Source organism: Neopsephotus bourkii, unplaced genomic scaffold (genome assembly GCF_033783945.1).
Source record: "Neopsephotus bourkii isolate Nb327-2 ecotype Australia unplaced genomic scaffold, CSIRO-AGI_Nbou_v1 NB_1114, whole genome shotgun sequence".
NCBI lineage: Eukaryota > Metazoa > Chordata > Aves > Psittaciformes > Psittacidae > Neopsephotus > Neopsephotus bourkii.
This window is the reverse complement of record NW_026901601.1, coordinates 1-19,246: the sequence shown is the minus strand read 5'-3', so window position 1 is coordinate 19,246 and position 19,246 is coordinate 1. Positions and strand designations below refer to the sequence as shown.

The following is a 19,246-nucleotide window of genomic DNA, read 5'->3' as shown; positions in this document are numbered from 1 at the left end:
TATGCATGACCCCTTAATGACATGCATGACCCCTTAATGACATGCATGACCCCATAATAACACGTGTGCCCCCATAATGATATGCATGCCTCCATAATGATATGCATGACCCCATAACGATATGCGTGACCCCTTAATGACATGCATGACCCCTTAATGACATGCATGACCCCTTAATGATATACATGACCCGTTAATGAGATGCGTGACGTCATCTCCACCCTCTCTCCCCATAGGTGGAGGCGGCTTCGGGGACGAGCGCCGGGGGGGGCGCGGAGGCTTCGAGCGGGGGGGAGGGGGAGGGGGGTACAGGGGGGGGAGGGGCGGGGAGAGGGGGGGGTTCCGAGGAGGAAGAGGAGGAGGAGGAGAGAGAGGAGGCTTCGGGCCCGGCAAGATGGACTCCAGGTATGGGGGCAATGGGGGGCAATGGGATCAAGGGGGGCAATGGGGGGCAATGGGATCAAGGGGGCAATGGGGGGCAATGGGATCAAGGGGGGCAATGGGGGCAATGGGGGGCAATGGGATCAAGGGGGGCAATGGGGGGCAATGGGATCAAGGGGGGCAATGGGATCAAGGGGGGTAATGGGGGGCAATGGGACCCATAGATGGGGTAATGGGGGGCAATGGGACCCATAGATGGGGTAATGGGGGGCAATGGGACCCATAGAGGGGGTAATGGGGGGCAATGGGACCCGTAGATGGGGTAATGGGGGGCAATGGGACCCATAGAGGGGGTAATGGGGGGCAATGGGGGGCAATGGGACCCATAGAGGGGGTAATGGGGGGTAATGGGACCCATAGAGGGGGTAATGGGGGGCAATGGGATTCATAGATGGGGTAATGGGGGGCAATGGGACCCATAGAGGGGGTAATGGGAGGTAATGGGACCCATAGATGGGGTAATGGGACCCATAGATGGGGTAATGGGGGGCAATGGGAGCCATAGATGGGGTAATGGGGGGCAATGGGAGCCATAGATGGGGTAATGAGGGGCAGTGGGACCCATAGATCCCCATTGTTCACTCTGTGCCCCATAGACTCCCATTGTTCACTCTGTGCCCCATAGATTCCCATTGTTCACTCTGTGCCCTATAGATCCCCCTTGTTCACTCTCTGCCCCATAGATCCCCATTGATCACTCTGCGCCCCATAGATCCCCATTGTCCACTGCGCCCTATAGCCTCTCCCTATAGCTTCCCTCTGCCCCATAACCTCTCCCCATTGACCCCTCTGCTCTCTCCATAGGGGCGACCACCGGCAGGACCGCCGCGAGAGGCCCTATTGAGCCCCCTGCCCCCTATATCCCGCCCCATAGCCCCCCCTCTGCCCCACATATCCCGCCCCCTATGTTTTGTATTGAAGCTCTCCCCCCCCCTCTTTTTAACCTACCCCATTAAACGCGTCATTTTGGGGGGGGGGGAGGAGGGAAAACCACCTGATTGGTCACTTCGCTTTGTGCCTCACGCTCTGATTGGTCGCTTCAAGCCGGGCTTTGCTCTGATTGGTCGGTTTAGACACACCCCCTCTTTATTATAGGGTGTGCTTAATGAGGCACATCCGGGGCTCGTTAATGGGGGTGATGTGGCCCAGGGTGGGGTTGGGCACTTCCGGTGCCCTTGGGGCCTATGGGGCACCTATGGGGGGGACCTATAGGGCTGACCTATAGGGACCCTATAGGGCCCTATAGGTGTTATATGGGGGCTATATGGTCTACAGGTCCTGCTATAGGGCCCTAGTGGGTGTCTATAGGGGTATCACCCATGGTAAAGCCCTATAGGGTGCTCTATAGGATCTCTATAGGGTCCCAGTGTGCTCTATAGGGTCTCTATAGGACCCTGGGGTGGGCTATAGGGTCCTATAGGGGGCCTTTAGGCTCTCCATAGGACCCCATGATGCTCCATAGGCTCTCTATAGCACCCCAAGATCCCCCATAGGGTCCTATAGGGGGCTCTTTAGGCTCTCTGTAGGACCCCATAGGCTCTATATGGGGGTCTTTAGGCCCTATAGCACCCCAAAGTAGTCTATAGGGTCCTATAGGGGGGTCTTTAGGCTCTCTATAGCACCCCAAAGTCTTCTGTGGGGTGGTCGTCAGGCTCTATAGCACCCCGAAATGGTCTATAGGGTCCTATAGGGGGGTCTTTAAGCCCTATAGCACCCCAAAGTGGTCTATAGGGGGGGTCTTTAGGCCCTACAGCACCCCAAAATGGTCTATAGGGGGGGTATTTAGGCCCTATAGCACCCCAAAATGGTCTATGGGGGGGTCTTCAGGCCCTATAGCACCCCAAAGTAGTCTATAGGGTCCCATAGGGGGGTCTTTAGGCCCTATAGCACCCCAATGTGCCCCATAGGTTCCTATAGGGGGTGGGTCTTTATCCCCTATGGACCCCATAGACCACACGTGAGTGTCCGAGAAGTGGGCGTGGCTTGAGGGCGGGAGGGGGCGTGGTCTGCGGGATAAAGGGGGCGTGGCCTACGGGGGGTGCCTCAGAAGTGACCTCAGGCCCCAGGGGGAAACCGGAGCTACCGGATGCAGCGGGATGGGACCGGGATTATCGCGATTATCGCGATTATCGGGATCGGGATGGATCCTGGCGGTGCTGGGGCTGGTGCTGGGAGGTGAGAGGGGAACGGGGGTGGGAATGGGAACGGGAATGGGGACGGGAATGGGGTGGAATGGGATGGGGATGGGGGCCAAGATGGCCGCCGGCGTGAGGGGAGGAGGGAGGCGGGAAAAGGGGTGAGGGGGAATAATGGGGGATATAGGGGGGATAATATGGGGATAATAATGGGAATATAGGGGGATTAATGGGGGGATAATAATGGGAATATAGGGGGGATAATGGGGGATATAATAATGGGGATATGGGGGGATAATGGGGGATGGGGGAATAATGGGGGATAATAGGAATATAGGGGGATTAATGGGGGGATATAGGGGGAATAATGGGGGATATAGGGAGAATAATGGGGGATAATAATGGGGATATAGGGGGAATAATGGGGGATATAGGGGGAATAATGGGGGATAATGGGGGATATAGGGGGAATAATGGGGGTATAATAATGGGAATATAGGGGGAATAATGGGGGATATAGGGGGAATAATGGGATAATAATGGGGGTTATAGAGGGAATAATGGGGTATATAGGGGGGATATGGAGGGATAATAATGGGGATATAGGGGGAATAATGGGGGAATAATGGGATAATAATGGGGGTATAGGGATAAGGGATAATGGGGGAATAGGGATAATGGAGGATAATAGGAGATAGAGGGGGGATATAGGGGGAATATATAGGGATATAGGGGATATATAGGGATAATGGGGGGATAGAGGGATATGGGGGGACATGAGGGGTATAGGAGAATACAGGCAATAGAGAGGGATAATGGGGGATATAGGGATAATAATGGGGGGATACAGGGATAATGGGGGGATATGGGGATATAGGGGGATATAGGGATAATGGGGAGGGATATAGCGGGGAAATTGGGATATAATGGGGATATAGGGGAATATAGAGGGATATAGGGATCCTAATGGGGATCCTAATGGGGATATAGGGATCCTAATGGGGATATACCCCATAGGGGTTTGCCTGACCCATAGGGGTGCTCCTTGCCCCATAGGGGTTTGCCTACCCCATAGCGACCCATGGGGGGGTCCCTGCCCCATAGCGAGGCCTTTGATGGCATCAACCTCTTGCAGGTCCCTGGGGGACGGTGGCAGCCGATGACACAGGTGGGGGGGGACCCCATTGGGGGGGGTCCCATTGGGGGGTCCCCATGGTTTTGGGGTGCTGGGGTCTCATTGTGGGTGCCCCATTGAGGGGGTCCCATTGTGTGGGGTCCCATTGGGGGTCCCATTGGGGGTGCCCCATTGGGGGGGGTCCTAGGGTCCCATTGGGGGTGCCCCATTGAAGGGGTCCTATTGGGGTTGCCCTATGGGGGGGTGCTGTTGTCCCATAGGGGGGTTCCCATTGTGGGTGCCCCATAGAGGGATGCTGCTGCCCCATAGGGGGTATCTCTATTGCCCCATAGGAGTATCTCCATTGCCCCATAGGGGTATCTCTATTGCCCCATAGTGGGTGCCCCATAGGGGTATCTCCATTGTCCCATAGGGGTATCTCTATTGCCCCATAGTAGGTGCCCCATAGGGGTATCACTATTACCCCATAGAGGGATGCTTCTGCCCCATAGGGGGTATCTCTATTGCCCCATAGGGGATCTCTATTGCCCCATAATGGTATCTCCATTGCCCCATAGGGGTATCTCCATAGGGGTATCTCCATTGCCCCATAGTGGGTGCCCCATAGAGGTATCTCCATTGCCCATAGGGGTATCTCCGTTGCCCCATAGTGGGTGCCCCATAGAGGAACTCTGCTGCCCCATAGGGGGTCTCTATTGCCCCATAGGGGGTGCCCTATAGAGGGATGCTGCTGCCCCATAGCGGATCTCTATTGCCCCATTTGGGTCTCCATTGCCCCATAGTGGGTGCCCCATAGGGGGTCTCTATTGCCCCATAGGGGTCTCCATTGCCCCATAGTGGGTGCCCCATAGGGGGTCTCTATTGCCCATAGGGGTATCTCCATTGCCCCATAGGGGTCTCCATTGCCCCATAGGGGTCTCCATTGCCCCATAGCGCCCCATAGCCCCCCCCCATTCCCCCCGCAGTGCATTGTGGGAGCCCGGCCTGGCCGCGCGTGGTGGGGGGCTCGGCGGCGCAGCGCGGGCAATGGCCCTGGCAGGCGAGCGTCAACTTCCGGGGTGGTCACGTGTGCGGGGGGGCGCTCGTGAGCGACACGTGGGTGCTAAGCGCCGCCCACTGCTTCCCGCCGTGAGTACTGCGATGGGGAGGGGGGGGGCTCAATGGACCCCAAACAGAGCCGAATACACCCGAAATAGACCCGAACCACCCCAAAATACACCCAAAATACACCCAAAACACCCCAAAATACACCCAAAATACACCCGAAACACCCTAAAATACACCCAAAATACACCCGAAACACCCTAAAATACACCCAAAATAGAAGAAAGCACCCCAAAATGCACCCAAAACGGCACGAAATACACCCAAAACACCCTAAAATGCACCCAAAATAGAAAAAAAATCCCAAAATATCCCTTAGAGCCCCCATTCCCCCCCATTGCCCCCCTAAAGTCCCCTCAGACCCCCCCATACACCCCCCATTCCCCCCCATTTACCCCCTTAAAGCCCCCTAGACCCCCCATTACCCCCCAAACCCCCCTTAGACCCCCCATTACCCCCCATTAACCCCCCTTAGACCCCCCATTACCCCCCTAACCCCCCCTTAGACCCCCCCATTACCCCCCTTAGACCCCCCTTTACCCCCATACACACCCAATCCCCCCCTTTGTCCCCCATTACCCACCATTACCCCCCTTAGACACCCCTTAAATCCCCCCATTACCCCCCTCCTTTCCCCCATTACCCCCCATTCATCCCCCCATTACTCTCCATTACCCCCCATTACCCCCCTTAGACCCCCCAAACCCCCCTTACACCCCCCATTACCCCCCATAACCCCCCCAAAACCCCCTTAGACCCCCCATTACTCCCCATTACCTCCCCATTACACCCCAGACCTCCCCATTACCCCCACATCACCCCCACCCCTACACCCCCATTACCCCCCATTCACCCCTCCATTACCCCCAAACCCCCCCCCCCCACCCCCACCGCACACCCCCGAACCCCCCTCTTGCTCCACCCCATTACCCCCCCCAAATCCCCCCCACTCCCCCTTACCCCCCCACATCCCCATTTCGAGGGGCCCCCCCCCCATTAACCACCCCCAGCGAGAACCCCCTCTCCGATTACCGCATCTCCTTGGGCGCCCTCCTTTTATCCTCCCCCCCCCGGACATCCAAGTGCGCGCCGTGACGTCACTGCACCGCCCCCATGACGTCACCCACGACCACGCCCCCTCCACCACCACCGCCGTGGGGGGAGGGGACATCGCCTTAGCCCGCCTGCACCCCCCCATCACCCCAACGCGATGGATCCGCCCCATTTGCGTACCCGGAGCTGGGGACCCCCCCTTGCCCCCCGGAACCAACTGCACCGTGACCGGATGGGGGCACACGCGGGATGCCAGTTAGTGACGAACCCCTCCCCCAATGCACCCCAATAACACGCTTTGGGGGACCCCCCCCAATGCACCCCAAAGGAGCCCCCCTATGGGACCCCCTAACCCCCCATAGGGACCTCGAAACCCCCCCTTGGGGACCCCCCCAATGCACCCCAATAGCCCCAAAGGACCCCCCTATGGGACCCCACCAATGCACCCCAATAGCCCCAAGGGACCCCCCTATAGAAGCCCCCAATGCATCCCAATAGTACCAAAGAACCCCCCTATGGGACCCCCCCCATTCACCCCAATAACCCCAAAGGACCCCCCCTATGGGAGCCCCCCAATGCACCCCAATAGCCACAAAGAACCCCCCTATGGGACCCCATAAACCCCCCTATGGGATCCCATAAACCCCCCTATGGAACCTCGAAAACCCCCCTTGGGGACCCCCCAATGCACTCCAATAGCCCCAAAGAACCCCCCCTTGTGGACCCCCATTCCCCCCCATTACCCCCTTTAGGACCCCCACTGACCCCCATTCACCCACTTTAGGACCCCCATACCCCCCAATTACCCCCCCATAAACCCACATATCCCCACATTCACCCCCCATTGATCCCCATTGACCCCCCATTGACCCCCATTACCCCCAAATTGACCCCCATAGACCCCCATAGACCCCCCATAGACTCCAATATCCTCCCCATAGACCCCCATAGACCCCCCCATAGACCCCCATAGACCCCCCATAGACCCCCATATCCTCCCCATTACCCCCCCATAGACCCCCCATATCCCCCCATTGACCCCCCATTGACCCCCCCTTCTTTCTCCCCTCCCCCAAGCCCCCCTCCCCCCCCCCAAGCCCCTCCTCCAGGCCCACGTGACCCTGCTCAGCCGCCGCCGCTGCCGCTGCCTGCTCGGGGAGGGGGCGGGGCTGAGCCGGGACTCGCTCTGCGCGGGGCACCCCGAGGGGGGGCGGGACGCCTGCCAGGTAAGCACCCCCAAAACAACCCCATTCACACCCCAAAATCGCCTCTTTCCACCCAAAAATCGACATTTTCGACCCGAAATTGGTATTTTTCGACCCAAAATTGACCGATTTCGACCCAAAATTGACCATTTTTGACCCAAAATTGGTATTTTTCGACCCTAAATTGAGCCTTTTCAGCCCAAAATACACAATTAGGGATCCGAAATGTGACCCCCATACCCCCCCCATATCCCCCCATACCCACCCCATAGACCCCCATTCCCACCCCATAGACCCCCATAGACCCCCATAGACCCCCATAGACCCCCATAGACCCCCATAGACCCCCATAGACCCCCATAGACCCCCCATACATAGACCCCCATAGACCCCTGATCTCATACCCCCCATAACCCCCATAGACCCCCATAGACCCCTCATAGACCCCCATAGACCCCCCAGACCCCCATAGACCCCCATTTCCCTAGATCCCCCATAGACCCCCATAGACCCCCCCATAGACCCCCCATTAATCCCCCATTACGCCCCCAGTATCCCATTACCCCCCATATTTCCCCATAGACCCCCATATCCCCCCATTAATCCCCCATTACCCCCCATTATCCCACCATGTGACCCCCATCCCCGCCACGTGACCCCCCCCACGTGACCCCCACCCCCTCTCACGTGACCTCTCTCTCCCCCCCCATAGGGTGACTCAGGGGGGCCCCTCTCGTGCCTGCGGGGGGGGCGCTGGCTCCTGGCGGGGGTGGTGAGTGGGGGAGGGGCCTGTGGGGTCGGCCCCGCCCCGGGGATCTACACAGCGACAGCCCCACATGGGGAGTGGATCCGGGTCACTATGGGGTCAATGGGGGGCAATGGGGGCAATGGGGGTAATGGGGACAATGGGGGTAATGGGGGTAATGGGGGCAATGGGGGCAATGGGGTCAATGGGGGTAATGGGGGCAATGGGGGTAATGGGGGCAATGGGGTAATGGGGGCAATGGGGTAATGGGGGCAATGGGGCAATGGGGGTAATGGGGGCAATGGGGTGAATGGGATGAATGGAGTCAATGGGATGAATGAGATCAATGGGATGAATGGAGCCAATGGGATGAATGGGGTCAATGGGATGAATGGGGTCAATGGAGTCAATGGAGCCAATGGGATCAATGGAGTCAATGGGACCAATGGGATCAATGGAGTCAATGGGACCAATGGGATCAATGGAGTCAATGGGGTCAATGGGATGAATGGAGCCAATGGGATGAATGGGGTCAATGGGATGAATGGAGCCAATGGCGGTCAATGGGAATCAATGGGAGTCAATGGAGCCAATGGGATCAATGGAGCCAATGGGATGAATGGGGTCAATGGAGTCAATGGAGCCAATGGGATCAATGGGATCGGATCCAGCCCCAAGCCCCCCCCCTGGCCCCAAGAGGAGGAGGAAGAGGAGGAAGAAGGGGACGAAGGCTCCTGTGAGTCCTGGGACCCAGCCCCACAGCGGCCCCATAGCGGAGGGAGCAGGCCCGGGATCAATGGGGCCCTATGGGGGCTCCTGGGGGTGCTGTGGGTCAGGGTATAGGGGGTGATGGGACCCCTAAGTGGGGTGGGAAGCACGCTTATGGGTCATGGGACCCACACTTATGGGTCATGGGACCCACAGTGGTGATGGGACCCACACTTATGGGTCATGGGACCCATAGTGGTGATGGGACCCACACTTATGGGTCATGGGACCCATAGCGGTGATGGGACCCATAGCAGTGATGGGACACACACTTATGGGTCATGGGACCCACACTTGGCACCCCACAGTGCCCCCCCAATAAAGCACCACGAGTCCCAGTTCCACTTGCACCTTTACTGGTGTGGACTGGGGAGACCGATAGGGGATGTGGGGCGCCCCATAGCAGATATAGGGCACCCCATAGAAGACATGGAGCATCCTATAGAAGATGTAGGGCGCCCCATAGCGGATGCGGGGCACCCCATAGAAGATATAGGGCACCCCAGAGCAGATGTGAGGTGCCCTATAGCAGATGTGGGGCACCCCATAGCAAATGTGGGGCACCCCATAGCAGACATAGGGCACCCCATAGCAGATGTGGGGCACCCCATAGCAGATGTTAGGTGCCCCATAGCAGACATAGGGCACCCCATAGAAGAGATGGGGCACCCCATAGCAGATGTGGGGCACCCCATAGCAGATGTGGGGCACCCCATAGCAGATGTGGGGCGCCCCATAGCTTACGCGGCTCCTTCTCACTTCTTGGCCACTTTGGGTTGCTTGTGCTTGGGGGGCGCCCAGCGCAGGCAGATGGAATCCACTGTTGGGGGGCAGAAAGGGACAGTTATGGGGCAGGGGGTCCCACTTATGGGTCAAGGGGGTCCCACTTATGGGTCAGTCCCAGTTATGGGTCACGGGGGTTTCCACTTGTGGGTCTGCCCCATAGACCCCATCTCTGGGTCCCACTTGTGGGTCTGCCCCATAGCTCCCACTTATGGGTCTGCCCCATAGATCCCACTTATGGGTCCCACTTGTGGGTCCACCCCATAGATCCCACTTGTGGGTCTGCCCCATAGCTCCCACTTATGGGTCCCACTTGTGGGTCTGCCCCATAGATCCCACTTATGTGTCCCACTTATGTGTCCACCCCATAGCTCCCACTTGTGAGTCTGCCCCATAGATCCCACTTATGGGTCCCACTTGTAGGTCTGCCCCATAGCTCCCACTTATGGGTCCCACTTGTGGGTCTGCCCCATAGCTCCCACTTGTGGGTCCGCCCCATAGCTCCCACTTATGGGTCCGCCCCCCGCCCCGCACCGGTGATGGGCGGCCGCTTGTACTGGGCGCTGCGCAGGTGCTCCTCCACCAGGCGGGGGGTGACGCAGATCACGTGCTGCCCCTTCCAGTACTTGACCATGTTGAGGGACTGGAGCGTGCTGATGATGTCACTCTGGGTGATACTGGTCATCTGACTGGGAGAAACTGGGATTAACTGGGATGGACTGGGATGGACTGGGATTGAACTGGGAATGGATCAGGAAGGGTTAATGGGGGTGAATGGGGCAGGGACTGGAGCGTGCTGATGATGGCACTCTGGGTGATACTGGTCATCTGACTGGGATAAACTGGGATTAACTGGGATGGACTGGGATGGACTGGGATTGAACTGGGAATGGATTGGGAATGGGAATGGACTGGAAATGGACTGGGATTAAATGGGGATGGGAATGGACTGGGAATAAACTGGAATTGAAGTGGGACTGAACGAGGAATAAACTGGTTTATACTGGTCTGTAATGGTTATACTGGTCTATACTGGTTTGTACTTGTCTATACTCGTTTATAGTGACCTATACAGGTCTATACTAGTTATACTAGTCTATGGAGATTATACAGCTCTATACTGGTGTATACTGGTTATACTGCTGCATACCAGTTTATAGTGATTATTACTGGCTTATACTGGTTATACTAGTCTATACTGGTTATACAACTTTATACAGGTCTATACTGGTTTATACAAGTCTATACTGGTTTATACTGGTCTATACTGGTTTATACTGGTCTATACTGGTCTATAATGGCTATACTGGTTTATACTGGCCTATACTGGGCTATACTGGTCTATAATGGTTATACTGGTTTATACTGCTCTATATTGGTTTATACTGGTTATACTGGTCTATACTGGTTTATACTGGCCTATACTGGTTTATAGTGGTTATACTGGTTTATACTGGTCTATACTGGTCTATACTGATTTATACTGATTATACTGGTTTATACTGGTCTATATGGGTTTATACTAATTATACTTGTTTATACAGATTATACTGGTTTATACGGGTTTATACTGATTATACTGGTCTATACTGGTCTATACTGGTCTATACTGGTTCATAGTGGTGTACCTGAGGTCCTTGATGGAGAGGGTGCCCCGGAAGTCGCGCAGGATCTCCAGCAGCACCCAGGACCAGTAACTGCGGTAACTGAGCTTGCCCAGGTCCGAGAGCGGCTTCTCCGGGGAGCCCACGGTGGCCTCCAGCTTGGAGAGCTCATAGCCTGCAATGGGGGGCAATGGGGGGCAATGGGGTCAATGGGTTCAATGGGTCCCTATGGGGTCAATGGGTCCCAATGGGGTTCAATGGGTCCCAATGGGGGTCAATGGGTCCCAATGGGGCTCAATGGGTTCAATGGGTCCCAATGGGGGTCAATGGGTCCCAATGGGGCTCAATGGGTTCAATGGGTCCCAATGGGGGTCAATGGGTCCCAATGGGGTTCAATGGGGTCAATGGGTCCCAATGGGGTTCAATGGGTCCCAATGGGTTCAATGGGTCCCAATGGGTTCAATGGGTCCCAATGGGGTTCAATGGGTCCCAATGGGTTCAATGGGTTGCTATGGGGATCAATGGGGTTCAATGAGTCTCTATGGGTCCCAATGGGTCTCTATGGGTTGCTATGGGTCCCTATGGTGTCTCTATGGGTCTCTATGGGGTCTCTATGGGTCCCAATGGGTCTCTATGGGTCTCTATGGTTCTCTATGTGTCTCTATGGGTCTCTATGGGGTCTCTATGGGTCTCTATGGGTCTCTATGGGTCTCTATGGGGTCTCTATGGGTCTCTATGGGTCCCAATGGGTCTCTATGGGTCTCTATGGGTCTCTATGGTGTCTCTATGGGTCTCTATGGGTCTCTATGGGTCTCTATGGGTCTCTATGGGTCTCTATGGTGTCTCTATGGGTCTCTATGGGTCTCTATGGTGTCTCTATGGGTCCCTATGGGTCTCTATGGTGTCTCTATGGGTCTCTATGGGTCTCTATGGGTCTCTATGGGTCTCTATGGGTCCCTATGGGTCTCTATGGGTCCCTATGGGTCTCTATGGGTCTCTATGGGTCCCTATGGGTCTCTATGGGTCTCTATGGGTCTCTATGGGTCTCTATGGGTCTCTATGGGTCTCTATGGGTCTCTATGGGTCTCTATGGGTCCCTATGGGTCTCTATGGGTCTCTATGGGTCTCTATGGGTCCCAATGGGTCTCTATGGGTCTCTATGGGTCTCTATGGGTCTCTATGGGGTCTCTATGGTGTCTCTATGGGTCCCAATGGGTCTCTATGGGTCTCTATGGGTCTCTATGTGTCTCTATGGGTCTCTATGGGTCCCTATGGGTCCCTATGGGTCTCTATGGGTCGCTATGGGTCACGCACTGAAGGCAATGAGGAATTTGCCGTAGCCCCGGCGCTGGTAGGGCGGCAGCGTCAGGATGCAGGCGACGTTGTTCCCGTCCGGGGACTCCTTCTCCTGGGGAGGGGGGGGACATGGGAATAACATGGGATTAACATGGGAATAACATGGGAAGAACATAGGAATAACATTGGATTAACATGGGAAGGGTGCAGGAATAACATGGGATTAACATGGGAATGACATGGGAATAACATGGGAATGACATGGGAATAACATGGGAAAGACATGGGAATAACATGGGAATGACATGGGAATGATGGGAATGACATGGGAATGACATGGGAATGACACAGGAGTAACACAGGAGTGACAGGGGAATAACTCGGGAACAACATAGGAATAACACAGGAATAACATGGGAATGCCATGGAAATAACATGGGAGTAACATGAGAATGACATAGGAAGAACATGGGAATGACACAGGAATAACATGGGAATAACACGGGAATGCCATGGGAATGCCATGGGAGTAGAACAGGAATAACATGGGAATAACATGGAAATAACACAGGAATAGCACAGGAACAACACAGGAACAACATGGGAATGACATGGGATTGTCATGGGAATAACATGGGAATAACATGGGATTGACATGGGAATAACATGGGATTGACACGGGAACAACACGGGAATGACATGGGATTGACATGGGAACAACACGGGAACAACATGGGATCGACATGGGAACAACATGGGATCAACATGGGAACAACATGGGATTGACAGGGGAACAACATGGGATCGACATGGGAACAACATGGGATCGACATGGGAATAACCGGGGTCCCCCACCTTGGAGAAGTAGCCGACGATGTGGGCGCCGGCGCGGTCGACCTCGGTGAGCAGGTAGAACACGAAGGGCTCCACGTCGAAGTACAGCGTCTTGTGGTCCAGGAACAGCTTGGCCAAGAGGCACAGGTTCTGGCAGTAGATCTGAGGGACGGCAGCGGGGACGCCATCAACGGGACGCCATTGGGCGAGGCATCCGTGACGTCATCAGTGGGATGCCATTGGGCGAGGCATCGGTGATGTCATCAGTGTGACGTCATTGGTTGTGGCATCGATGACGTCATCAGTGTGATGCCACTGGCTATGGCCTCAATGACGTCATCAGTGGGATGCCATTGGTAGCGGCATCAGTGGGGTGCCATTGGTTGTGGCATTGATGACGTCATCAGTGGGATGCCATTGGGCGAGGCATCGGTGATGTCATCAGTGTGATGCCATTGGTTGTGGCATTGATGATGTCATCAGTGTGATGCCATTGGTTGTGGCATCCATGACGTCATCAGTGGGATGCCATTGGTAGCGGCATTGATGACATCATCAGTATGATGCCATTGATGACGTCAGCAGTGGGATGCCATTGGTTGTGGCATTGATGACGTCAGCAACAGGATGCAATTGGTTGTGGGATCAATGACGTCATCAATGATGACATTGGTTGTGGCATCGATGACATCGTCAGTGGGACGCCATTGGTCGTTGCATCAATGACGTCATTAATGATGCCATTGGTTGTGGCATCGATGATGCCATCAGTGAAATGTCATTGGTTGTGGCATCGATGACGTCCTCAGTGCAACCCCATTGGTTGTGGCATTGATGACAGCAGCAACAGGATGCCATTGGTTGTGGCATTGATAACGTCATCAATGATGCTGTTGGTTGTGGCCTCGATGACGTCACCAGTGTGATGCCATTGGTTGTGGCACTGATGACGTCATCACCCCCCCGGCTCCCCATTGGCTGTTACCTTGTGGTCCTTCCCATCCACCTCGTACACGGAGATGTTCCCCTTGCGGTAAATCTCGCGGCCCGGGGGCTGGCGCCACTGGCACTGGGCCTGCAATGGGGGGCACAGGGGACACGCATGTAACATGGATGGGACATGTGTGACACATGTATGGGACATGGGACAGGTAAGAAACAGGCGTGTAACATGGATGGGATATGCATGGCACATGAAACAGGTAAGGGACACGTGTGTGACATGGAAGGAACAGGTAGGGAACGTGTGTGACATGGATGGGACATGGGACAGGTAAGGAACACGTGTGTAACATGTATGGAACATGTAAGGAACAGGCGTGCAACATGGATAGGACATGGGACAGGTAAGGAACACACATGGGACATGGATGGAACAGATAAGGAACATGTGTGGAACATGGAATAGGTAAGGAACACGCGTGGGACATGGATGGGACATGGGACAGGTATGTAATACATATGTAACATGCATGGAACACATATGTAACATTTAACAGGTAGGTAACCTGTGTAATGTAACATGTATGCAACAGCTAACAGATATGTACCATGTGTCTTACGCACATTACAAGCACATTACACACGTTACATGTGTACTGCATGTACATTACATGTATATTGCAAGTATGCCACATGCATGTTACACATTACACTTATGTTACATGCATGTTACCTGTTATATGCCTGCTACACTTATGTTACATGTATGTTACATGTATATCAAACATTACATGTATATTATATGTTACATACATGTTACATGTAGAATACACATATTACAAGTACGATATACACCTGTAATACATATGGTACACACGTTACATGTATGATGCAAACATTACATGTATGTTACATGCCCTTTCCAGGCACTTTATGGATATGACACACACACACACGTTGCATGTATGAAACAGGCATGTTGCACACGACACACGTTACACATGACACACGTTACATGTATGACACACATTACATGTATGACACAGATGTTACATGTATGACACGTTACACACATTACACATACGATGCACACATGTTATGCACATCACACACGACACATGTGTCACACTCATGTTACATGTATAGCACACACCTTACATGTATGACATGCAAGTCACACATGGCACACGTTACATGCATGTTACACGCATGACACACACACGTTACACGCCTGCCGCCCCGTACCAGGTGGAGGCGGAAGGAGCGCTCGTACTTCATGTACTTGAGGCAGAACTCGCAGATCCAGAGCTTGGGCTGCTTCCCATAATCCTCCGGGAAGGGCGAGAAGTACCAGGCGTCGATCTCATAGTGCCCAATGTGGATCTTGTCCACGTACTTGACCTTCGTGATCTGGGGGGGGCGGGGGGGACACGGGATGGACATGGGATAGGGATGGGATGGATATGGGATGGACATGGGATGGACATGGGATTAACACGGAATAACATGGGATAACACAGTATAACATGGGATAAAATGAGATTAGCATGGGATAACATGCAATAACACAGGATAAAACGGGGCAACACAGCATTAACACAGGATAACATGGGATAACATGGGATAACACAAGATTAGCATGGGATAACGAGATAAAACGGGGTAACATTAGATTAACATGGGATAACACATGATAACATGGGGTAACATGGGATTAACATGCAATAACACAGTATAACATTGGATAACAGGAGATTACCATAGGATAACACAGGATAACATAGGATAACACAGGATAAAACAGGGTAACACAGGATTAACATGGGATAACATGGGATAACATGAGATTAGGATGGGATAACACACGATAACATGGGATAACACAGGATAAAATGGGGTAACATCGGATTAACGTGGGATAACATAGGGTAACACAGGATTAACATGGGATAACACAGGATAACATGGGATTAACATGGGATAACATGGGATTCACATGGGATAACACAGGATAACATGGGATTCACATGGGATAAAGCCTTGGAACCCCCTTTGGGGCACTCACGGCCTCGTGCTCCTTCTCCAGTGCTGCTGTGGTGGGATCCATCTCGGCATAGGTCTGCAAAGGGGCTCCCGGTTAGGACCAGTCCGGACCAGTAAGGACCAGTAAGGACCAGTCAGACCGCATCAGCCCCTCTAAGGCCCTCCCAGTCTATCTCAATCCCATCCCAGTCCATCCCAATCATATCCCAGTTCATCCCAGTCCATCCCAGTTCATCCCAATCCCATCCCACTCCATCCAAATCCATGCCAGTCCATTCCAATCCCATTCCAGTCCATCCCAGTCCACCACAATCCATCTCAGTCCATCCCACTCTATCCCAGTCCATCCCAATCCCATCCCAGTCCATCCCAATCCATCCCAGTCCATCCCAATCCCATCCCAGTCCCTCCCAATCCCATCCCAGTCCATCCCAATCCCATCCCAGTCCATCCCAATCCCATCCCAGTCCATCCCAATCCCATCCCAGTCCATCCCAGTCCCTCCCAGTGCCCTCCCATCACCTTCTGTACGTGGTTGATCTCATCGTGGCGCCTCTTCTGGTTCCGGGTCAGCTTCCGCTCAGGCTCCGCCCCTCCAGACCCAGGCCCCGCCCCTCCGGGCCCAGGCCCCGCCCCCGGGCTCCGGCTCCCCCCGGCCCGGGCCAATCGGCACCGAGGGACCCACTCGTCCAGGCGACGATTGACTGCAATGGGGGGCAATGGGGGCAATGGGGGTAATGGGGCAATGGGGGGCAATGGATGGCAATGGGGGCAATAGAAGTCAATGGGGGTCAATGGAAGTCAATGGGGATCAATGGGGGTCAATGGGGGTCATGGGGGGCATTGGAAGTCAATGGGGTCAATGGGGCAGCAGAGTTCCAGTATAGCCCAGTACATCCCAGTTACCCCCCACAGCACGCCATAGACCCCATGGGCACCCACAGACACCCATTTATCGCCTGTGGGCAATGGGAGTCAATGGGGCACCAATGCATCCCAGTATAAACCAGTATAAACCAGTACTCACAGCCCACATAGTGCACGTAGAACTCCTCCCGGGCCTCCTGCTCATTCAGGCGGGACTGGATCACCTCGGCCGAGTCTGCACCAGTATGGACCAGTATGAACCAGTATGGAAAAGCATGGACCAGTATGGACCCCCCCACCCCAACCCCACAACACCCCCATATCCCCATAGACCCCCACCCCCATAGACCCCCAAACCCCCATAGCCCCCATAGACCCCCCATAGACCCCCATAGACCCCCCATAGACCCCCCATAGACCCCCATACCCCCCATTCCCCCCATCCCCCACACCCCCATAGACCCCCATAGACACCCCCATATCCCCCATAAACCCCCATAGACCCCCCATAGCCCCCCATCCCCCATAGACCCCCATAGACCCCCCATATCCCCCCATAGACCCACGCCAGCTCCCATCCCCCCGCCGGCACAGGTAGGTTTCTCCGATCTCCACCGGCACCTCCCGTGGGGCCGGGCCCGGGGCGGAAGCGGAAGTTCCGGAGACCGCTTCCTCCCCACTTCCGCTTCCGCTTCCGGTCCCCCCTCCGGGGGCCTCCGGGCCTGAGCTGCCGAGCGGCGGAGCCGGTGTTGCCCCGCCGTCCGCCATCTTGGCAATGGCGGAAGTGACGCAAGCGCGCGGCGTAAAGGGAGGGAAGGGAGGCAGGGGATTGGCTGTTGCTAGGAGACGGGCGTGAGGGCGGGGCCTGGAGGGGGAAACGGGGGGGGAATAGCGTAGGGGTCCATAGAGACCCCATAGAGACCCCATAGAGACCCATAGAGACCCATAGAGACCCCATAGAGGCCCCATAGAGACCCATAGAGACCCATAGGGACCCATAGGGACCCATAGCGCCCCATAGCTACAGGCTCACATCCCCCCCTATAGCCCCTATAGGGGCGCAGACCCCGCCCCTCAGCCCCGGCGTCGCGCGGGAAACGGCTCCGCCCCTACGTCCGACGTCAGCTGTGACGTCATTACGTCACGGGGGGGGCGTGGCCTCCAGCGCTGACTTCTTTCGTTCCTTCCGCTTCCGACCGCGGGTGAGTCCCGAAAGCGCCGGGTTTCACCCCAAAAAAGGGGTGGTTTTGGGGGTGTGGGGGTGTGGGGGTGTTATATCGCGATAGAGGAGTCCTGAAAGCGCCGGGTTTCACCCCAAAAAGTGGTGGTTTGGGGAGTGTGTGTGTTATATCGCGGTAGAGGAGTCTCGAAAGCACCCGGTTTCACCCCAAAACAGGGTGTTTGGGGGGGGGTGTATGTGTGTTATATCGCGATAGACGAGTCCTGAAAGCGCTGGGTTTCACCCCAAAACAGGGGTTTTTTGGGTGCGGGGGGGTTTGTTATATCGCGATAGACGAGTCCTGAACTCGCCGGGTTTCACCCCAAAAAGGGGTGTTTTGGGGTGTGTGTGTGAGTTATATCGTGATAGATGAGTCCCGAAAGCACTGGGTTTCACCCCAAAAAGGGGTGGCTTGGAGGTGGGGGGGGGGTGCATGTGTTATATCGCGATAGAGGAGTCCTGAAAGCACCGGGTTTCACCCCAAAACTGGGTGTTTATAGGGGTGTGTGTGTGTTATATCGCGATAGATGAGTCCTGAGCTCGACGGGTTTCACCCTAAAACAGTGTGTTTGGGGGTGGGGGATGGGTATTATATCGCGATAGACGCCAATGGCTGTATTGAATGGGGACCCCGTTAATTATCGCGATTAATGGCGATCGACGATAATTACGCGTTGTTAATATCGCCGTTAACAATTGTTGTGTCATTAATACGCTATTAACGCATGATCGATCATTAATATCGGTATGGGCATAGAACATTAATATCGCGATTGATGCATTATTAATAACGTTATTAATACAGCATTTGATCGATAATAGCGTTATTAATAAAATATAGGAAATAAAATTAATATAATTAATAATAATATAGATATTGATATTGATAAATGTAATACTATTGAGATTATTAATGTAATGTACTGTTAATAACGTTATTAATATCATAATATGATCGCATTAGAGATAATGTATCAATTATTAATATAATATAGGTATTATCATTATACTATTAATATGTCATTAATAATGGACATAGTATAATGATATTAATGCCATTAATATAGTATTC

The 19,246-nt window shown here is 54.3% G+C and overlaps 1 protein-coding gene across 1 annotated transcript; it reads right to left on the bottom strand.

Moving 5' to 3' along the window:
* Nucleotides 1–9,305: 9,305 nt before the first annotated feature.
* On the bottom strand, nucleotides 9,306–17,723 carry LOC133217139 (histone acetyltransferase KAT8-like). Its single transcript, XM_061362300.1, has 11 exons — nucleotides 17,522–17,723; nucleotides 17,116–17,190; nucleotides 16,611–16,792; nucleotides 16,111–16,164; nucleotides 15,291–15,455; nucleotides 14,089–14,178; nucleotides 13,125–13,265; nucleotides 12,288–12,381; nucleotides 10,998–11,148; nucleotides 9,904–10,058; nucleotides 9,306–9,406 (listed from the first exon to the last, which is right to left on the bottom strand). Exons 1-11 carry the CDS (start codon nucleotides 17,721–17,723, stop codon nucleotides 9,342–9,344), a joined length of 1,374 nt encoding a protein of 457 aa, XP_061218284.1. The 3' UTR covers nucleotides 9,306–9,341.
* Nucleotides 17,724–19,246: the final 1,523 nt, after the last annotated feature.